General features: G+C 38.5%; 1 protein-coding gene across 1 annotated transcript in view; it reads left to right on the forward strand.

Moving 5' to 3' along the window:
• The window catches only part of GNA12 (G protein subunit alpha 12), a 44,702-nt gene extending 36,592 nt beyond the window's left edge, over nt 1-8,110 (forward strand). Inside the window, exon 4 of the mRNA XM_030001916.2 lies at nt 659-8,110. Within this exon, the coding sequence (XP_029857776.1) occupies nt 659-1,228 (570 nt within the window). The 3' untranslated portion in view covers nt 1,229-8,110. The remainder of the gene's footprint in view (nt 1-658) is intronic.
• Nucleotides 8,111-8,439: the final 329 nt, after the last annotated feature.

The raw sequence follows: 8,439 nt of genomic DNA on the forward strand, positions 1-8,439 counted from the left end.
AATAGAAAAAATTACTAGCATTTATAGGATTCAAAATCTGTAATGAAAATATCTGTCAGGAGACTTGGAGGAGAAAGAAGGGAGATGATTTTCCTAAACAGTAACAGTGATAAACTTCTGAAGAACATATCTGTCTACAGTGGTGGACTGGGCCACAGCCTGTGGTAGAACATGTTGCTGTACTTGCCAGTCATGGAGTGTGAACCTGGAAGAAGTAGTTCTGCTAAAGCTTGCAAGATGTCCTTTGTAAGAGTAATGGACTGTGAAAAACCAGATTTCAAAAAAAAAAAATCCTTTCAGTGATGACTTTGGTGATCTGCTTTACTGAACACTACCTAAATGGCAATAACACTGTAGCTAAGAATTTCATAATGAAAAAATAGACTTCAGCCTGAAAATGAGAGGCTTGAAAGATAAAAAGTGAACCAGTGCATTAGTCCTATATTTTTATTCTTGTGTGTCTCGGGATCTTCTGTAGCTGTTTACCAATGTGTTGAGATAAATGGCCAACAGTCCATTTTTTGAAGTTGAGTATTCATTCTTCACTTGATAATTAAAAAAACATGGCTCTTGTTGATTCTTCCCATCGCTTCAATATTCTGGCATTAGCCAGCATTTTTGAAGGACTTCTGTGACACTTTTCTCCTTTCTTTTACAGAATTATTTCCCCAGCAAACAAGATATTTTGCTGGCTAGAAAAGCCACCAAGGGGATAGTAGAGCATGATTTCATCATTAAAAAAATACCTTTCAAGATGGTGGATGTAGGTGGACAGAGATCTCAGCGTCAAAAGTGGTTCCAGTGCTTTGATGGAATAACTTCAATTTTGTTTATGGTCTCCTCCAGTGAATACGATCAGGTTCTCATGGAAGACAGGCGCACAAATAGACTTGTGGAGTCCATGAATATCTTTGAGACAATAGTCAATAACAAGCTTTTCTTTAATGTTTCTATTATCCTATTCCTCAACAAGATGGATCTTCTTATAGAGAAGGTAAAGACTGTCAGCATTAAGAAGTATTTCTCGGACTTCAAAGGCGACCCTCACAGGCTAGAAGATGTTCAACGTTATCTGGTGCAGTGCTTTGACAGAAAGAGGAGAAACCGTAGTAAGCCGCTCTTCCACCACTTCACCACTGCCATAGACACTGAAAACATCCGCTTTGTGTTTCATGCTGTGAAGGACACGATCCTTCAAGAGAATCTGAAGGATATTATGTTGCAGTGAAGGAGAGCAGCCGATGTTCTGTTAAAATTTGCCGGAGGGTTAGATCAAAGTTTTTGTCCTTTCTTTATGGCCCTTGCATGTGGTGTAGGACCCGTGCTAATTACTTGGCTCAGGAATGCTGTGAACTAGCCAGTCCAAACAGAGGAGCTATAGGCCGAAGGAGTCAAATGTTAATGTTAGCTACTGAATCATATGGACTAGAAACACTACTGAAACATGGCCGTTATAGGTTCTGTACCTAGTTTGGAACGCTGAATAACACAACCACCTTCTGCCTTCTTAGAAGAAAGAAATCTCTGACAAACCATGTGTGGAAGACACGTTGTTTTAAATGAATATGCTCATTTTTCAGAGACGCTAGTAGTACAAACTGCCGCCTTTTTTTTTTTTTTTTTTTTGTAGTTTGGAGGTGCTGAATCGATCAAACTAATCTAAACATAATGAGATTGGCAGCTTTATTGGAGAACATTAATGGATGTTCCATTCTTAACCCTTAGGAATATAACCAGATCTTGTGTGCGTGTTCAGCTTTGCCAAGGGTCTGGAATCCACTTACCAAGGTGGATGCACAGCTCTTGTCTGAAGGTTTTGCATGAGTCTCCTGAGGCAAAAGTCTAAAACTGTATAAGGAAACCCATGTTGGAGTAAATTGGATGGGAAGTTAAGGCCTTGCCGATATAGAGAGGGGTTTATTTTGCACTATGTGTGAAGGGTATTACATCATGGGAAAACTGATTTCCTTGGTGAAGCAGCCTGTGCTAGAGCACCTGACCATGTATTTGCACAGTGGGTGCTCGAGTGAGATATACTTCATGGAAATTCAGCACTGTTCTCACATTCACAGTTGGCAGTATTTGTGAAGGTTCAGTATCTCACGTGACAGGTCTTTATCTATATTCAAAAGGTTTGAAAGCTGATTAAACTCTTAAGCAAAGGTTTTGGTAGTACAGCAGCTGCTTGATTAGTTTCCAACAGCTGACCTTATAGGAAGACTGAACACCCTAGAGATCCCAGTTTTACAGCTGCACTGATGTATTTGGACAGCAAGACCTTGCTGTAAAATTAGCCTTTAATCTGTGTCTTAATGGGATCTTTAGCCTATAGTAATGCACATGTAATTCTGAGTACAGTCAAGTTTGGAGTTGCCCATTTTGGGCAATGGTTTGTGTGTAAAATTGCAAGAGGCTATGAATAATGTTGATACGAACTGTTAATTTCCTAGCTCTCTCAATCTGTGTAACTAACTGTCAGGTGCCTTTTTTGTGTACAGACATATCAGATCTTTTCTACTGCAGTGGGGTACATGGACAAACGGAAGATCTGCCTTTTATATCAACATTGTAGTGCTATCCTTTAAGTAATTTTTCAAACACAGTTTACTGTGCAATTTTTGTCATAGTTTTTATCCAAGAATAAAACCTGAAGGGCTGTTTTCACCCGTGAAAAGTCAGCAGATTCCCTGGAGTTCTTATCCCCTTTGAGCCTGCAATGGCATGTCAAAACAAGCAACGTTTTACTTCAGCTGGTAATCCCATGGGAAATGTGGTCAAAAAAAGTCCTGTTCCGTTGTCCTTTCATGTTAATTTGGATAAAATCTGGAATCTTTCTTCCCCTCTGAAGCTTGCAGATGTTCATATCAGTATTTTTGTGTAGTTCCCTAATGTAGCAGTCTCTTGGCTTTCTTTGTGCAAGCTTCAGAGTGGAAAAGATGTAGCTATTTCAGTGCTATGTAATGCTGCACAGTATTGAGGTAAAAAGCAACTGAAAAGTTGCAGATGGGAAAATCTAACTTAAATTTGAGCAAACTTAAACAGGAATTAGCTTCCTTGTAACAAGTCTTATTTATGCCAGGACCAACTCTGTCTTTTAAATATTTATTCATTTTTAACCTTGAAGGGGAAAAATGTTACATGACTCTAATATTCAGATGGGGGGAAACTCTTAAGATTATTGTGTTTGAAAAGGTAAATGTTTCAACACAGAGTGATGCAAACAAATTTACTAATCATATAAGGTTCATTTCTCTAAGCTAGCCCATTTGTTTGGCTGAAGACTAAGACTGTTTTCAAAGCTTTCAGATATTCTCGGAGATCTTGGTAGTGGTTTCCACTTCACACAAAGCACTGGGAAAGAGGCGGCAGTTGTGGGCTGACCTGAGTTCTAGATTGACTTGGCTTTATTTCCTAGTTTGCTGTGAGCTTTATTCTTTCACTAAATTTTCTAGATGGGTTAATATTATGCTTGTTTTCTCAAATGAGTTAAACATTCCCTTTCAACTGTATTTTTTCTCAAGAGTTACCTCAGGTTTATGTCTGAATCTACTGTAGTTTTACCTGGGAGGCGTAGCATAGAATTTCCTGTTATGTTTTTCTCTTCATGCTCATCCATGGTTTTGTATCCTTAGTCACCTTACGGATTTAAAACTCTGAACAGAGCTAATAATGCAACTTATATTTTAAGTAACTTAATCTGCACCTGGAAAAGAAACAGCATGAGATATCTCATATTGAGCTCTCAAGCATTTTTTTTGTATAATAGGGCAGTTTTGCACACTAAGTCATAGTTTTAGGGAACCAGTTTGATCACCTCAGGCCCATTATTGCCTTTGTTTTTATTGATAAAATGGGCCTAAGCGTGATGCTGTAGACTGTGGATGAAAATCAGTAGTTTGGCTCTGTAGGCTCTGTGTTCTGTTGAACTTTGATAGTGATGGTTCACACCAGGAATCAAAGATCGGGAAAATCTTCTTGCAAAAGTCAAGCACTTCCCACGTTTGCAAAGGATCTGGCCCATGAGTAAAAAGAATATTTTTTTTAAGTGGCAGCTTTCTCTGCAAAATACACTCCACTTCTTGTCACAACTGAGGGGTTTTGTATTTGTTTTTTTCAAGGTAAGTTGTGGTATAATAAAGCCAGAAAATCATGTTATGGTAAATCAGTTAATTACTAAAGCAGAACTTAGGTAGGTTAGATCGTACAAACATCTCGGGACAGGCTTGGTCAGTTGCTTAGTCCTTTCACAAGAAACAAATGGAGAACTTTATTTTAAGTGACATCCTGGAGAACTTTGCAGGTAAACACAGCTGGAGAGAACATCTTTTTTTGTTAACTTTATAGGCTTATTGTTCATTTGGCTAGTCAGGAAATGGGTCACAGGCAGGATGATAATCAGATGGAGACCTTGAACAAATACTTTTTTTTAAAAAAAAAAAAAAAAAAAAGCAGCCTTTTGCTGTCCCTCCTCTGACACCCGCAGGTCAATGACCAGTGACGGGGTGTCGCAAACGGGTTGTGTCTCACAAGGACAAAGAAAGGAAGTGCTTGCAGCATGCACTTGCAGGAGAGACCTACGTAATCTTGCAGTTTAAGTAGAAAAACTAACTAAATGGGAGTCATTTATCAAACACTACTTTGTACTGGTTGTTCTCAAAACAGGCTTTAAGCTAATATGGCGTGTCAGTCAGTGCGATTCCTTCAGATTGCAGTGCTGTCATTCTCTGAACAATTCTTAGATGGCATTACGAGGTGACATGGTGAATTGGAATTAGAAAAGAAGAATGGTTTTCTGTAAGTGACATATTTAATAAGCAATTGTCACTTTGAAGGAATTAAATAGTTCTTAATGTTGAAAATTAATTAATACTGATTATGGAATGGAAATTACTGGCCACTCAGCTTTACACTACAACTCAAAAATGCTTCCAGTTTGATACAAAGAATTGATCTTATTTTATTTAATATAGCAGCATAGATTATTTGACTTATTAACTTGATAATATATTCAGTTTTTTAAAATACTGCTGTGTAAAACTTAGAACTAGGCAAGCTCCTGAAGATGACCATTTACAGGCTTTCTGAGCCAACTAAAGCCTGAACCTCAGCCAAGCAGACAGAGTAGAGAAACTAACAGCAAAAAAACTGTAGTGAAATGGAGTAGAAAGAGCTCATCTGTATGTTGCACTGCAGACAAAGAAATAATTCCACTAGGATAGCTAAAGTAGGTTTTGGTATGAAAAATGGTGCATTTGAAAAGTGTATCTCATCCTGTCTGTGTGTCGTCCCCCCATCCCCATTTCCCCATCCTCCCCCGGGTATTCACTAGTCCTGGCTGCAAAGAATTGTAAAATTAAAGAAATTAAAAGAATAGACACGGAACTACTGAAGAAACTAGCAGCTTTCTTTAGTGACAGACAACTACCTTCCACAGAATATCATTTCAGAAAACAAGCCCTTTGCTGCCTTTAGCTGGCTGCCTTTGTGAATATTAACTTCATGCTTTGGAGTCTTTTCTATGTATGTACCTCTTTAGTTCTCCTGGGAAAAAAGTCATTCTGCTGCATGGAACTACAGGACTTAAGTAGAAGGCCCCTCTGATTTTCAAGTATTAAGTTTTGACACTTGACTTAACTTTGCTTGTGTCATCAGATTTTCAGGAGTACTTACTGGGTTGATAGACAATTTGATGCATGCCAGCTTGAGACACAAATATGCAATAACACCTCCATACAGTGCAGCTTGTCACATAACCCAAACACTGATCTCTCATGATGAGAACTATATTGATTCCTCTAGGTTTAGTAGTAGCCCCTTTTCTATATCATTTTTCTAGTATAAAATCACATGGTGTAGTCAGGGGTTTTAACATAGCACTGCCAACTCTTTACCTCAGTAAACTCTGTATTAATTTTGTAACACAAAGCGGTGGGTAGGGTGTTTCAGTAGCAACTATAAAACATCTGTGCCTACTTTTGTAAATGAATTTTTAACAGATTTCTAGGAAGCATATCCATTATAGATTAGGAAGGCTGGCATGGTCTGGGCCAGACTTGGCCTGAATTAATATTGACTCCACACACTTCTAGATGAGGACTGACTAGCCTAGTGAGGAAGTAATTGGCAAGACAACACAAGACCTAGTGCTTTTTAATATTACCTGTTTTGTAATTAGCTGGGGTGATCTCTGCTTTGTGCTGTGAAGTGGGCACTTCTTTGTTTTAACACTAATCTTTTTTTACATAGATGGAAATGAGTATAGCCAGGATATTTGGAGCTGAAACTGCTGCTCTGCTAACCAGGTGATGCTATCTCTTTGCTCATCTTGGTGGTTGGACAGTTTAGCTTGATTCTTGATGTTTTTGTCCTTCTGATGGCATTTGGAAAGCGGTGTTGAAGTTTGTCTATGTGTCAATATGCTTGTTTTCTTATTGGGTGGGGAGTATGGAGGTACTAGATTGTCAGTGCTAGTGGTTCTGTGCCTGGCTTGACGAACTGTATCACAACCTAGCTCTTGGCATATGTCCGAAGGCCTTATCTTCTGTCCAATGTGAAAATATTCACAGTTGGAGAGGAAAAAAAGAGCAGCACTGACTTCTGAGGTGGGCATTCTGGTAAAAAAGCCAAAGTATGTTGGAAGGGAGCAAGAGAGGGGAGCTATTTTCTAAACAGATCCCAAAAGCTGACCGTGCTTGAAGACTGACTGTATTGAAGTGAAATGCCATCTGCATTGACCCCAAAAGCTTTGAGTGACTCCAGAGAGCTATTGGCTGTGAATTAGCAGCAGCAGGCTGGCTAGGCTGGCTCTGCTGCAGCTGCACACCCTTCCATTGTAAATCTCTCTTCATCTGTTCATAACTGGGTGCGAAAACTCAATTTCTACTAAAATACAGTATACAGATCTCTGGCCAGACAGGGCATCTTACTCCTTTCTAACAGCTAATTAAACTTTCTTCAAGATACCAGAGCGTGAGAAGTATTCCAGGGGAATGGCTAGGTAAGAGACTGTTTCCATTATTTGAATAAAAAACTACAACTGATGGAGAGCAAAATTTTTTTGATAAGTAGGATGTGAGAGCGCATCTTACAAGGGAAGTAACAGATTTTGAATAGCACTGCTTCTCTGCTAATACTTCCCGTCAATCTCTTGTGCTGAGCTTGTGTGCAGGTGGTTGGGCACAAAAGCTGAGAGAAGATAGCAGGGAGAAGGGGAATGTGGAAGAGAAATGATCTTTTGGTAGCTCATGAGACTTGGAAAGCATGGTTGGTGGACTTAGGTTTGAAAACATGGGTTCAAACTCCCATTTGCATCAAAGCCATTATCTCTCTTTAGGATAATGAGCGTTCTTCCAGTGAACAGGTTTCGTTATCTGGAATGTGTAATGAGCTTGAATTGATGATGAAAGTATTTCTGGAGACTCCACTTAACAAAATGGCTAGTATTTATTGCTCTTGTGATGAGTTGTCTTGTTTATGGAATCAATATGTGTGAAAGCAAACTGACAAAACACAAAGTTATCTCGTGACACAATCATGTAACTAGGAAGCCAATTAATGTTATCTTTTATTCTGCAATTTACTTGCTCTGGTGCCTATGCATTGTAACACACATACTATGCAATATCATTCTTTTTTTTAAATTGGTTCACTGCATTGGGCAAGAAAGGCCTGAGTTTAGCCTTAATTTTCTAACAGTTCACAGGAAAGTACTTTAAAAAGTGACAAACTAAAAGAAGGTAAAAAATGCATAAAGTAAAAGCACAGTTCCAGACTGCTCACATAAGTGTCTTTCTAGCACCAAAACAGCATCCATGATAGAAGCAGCTACTTGCTGTAATAGTTTCAATTTATGAAAACTGTGTACTAGATAAAATTATATTGTGATGTGTAAAAAGTGTATTTTATAGCTTTGGTGACTTAGTTTACTGTTTTGTATATATGAATTTTATAAATCTATTAAAACTTTACTTGTTATACTGTTCTTTATGGGTTTTATCTTTCAGCAGAGTCTAGAGTGACATTTTTTGCTTTATTCGAAAATTTCCTGCAAGAGAAATGCTTTTTGAATAAATTACAGCATGGACTGCATGAAACTACAGCTGTCATGCAATGAAATCTTGTTCTGTAGTCTTTATGTATCTCCCCCCTCTCCAGTTCTGGTCTGAATCATTTGAGTGTGTCCAGGAATTGAAGGCTGGTGAAACATTAACCTATATAAAACTTCTAACTCATTTGTCTGTAGCGTTTCAGTAGCTAACTTAGGCATTAGAACTAATGGGAAGTTAAAGGGGAGACACAGCTAGAGTTTGTGCTTATGTATTTTAAGCTCAGCAGGAGAAGATAATTAAGCCTGTTGAGTTGGCAACACCTGTTAGAGATTCCTCTTCTGCTGTGTAGCATCTGATAATAGCCATGAGAACTATACTTGTTTCTTTTCCA

The sequence above is a fragment of the Aquila chrysaetos genome, chromosome 25 (genome assembly GCF_900496995.4).
Source record: "Aquila chrysaetos chrysaetos chromosome 25, bAquChr1.4, whole genome shotgun sequence".
Lineage (NCBI taxonomy): Eukaryota > Metazoa > Chordata > Aves > Accipitriformes > Accipitridae > Aquila > Aquila chrysaetos.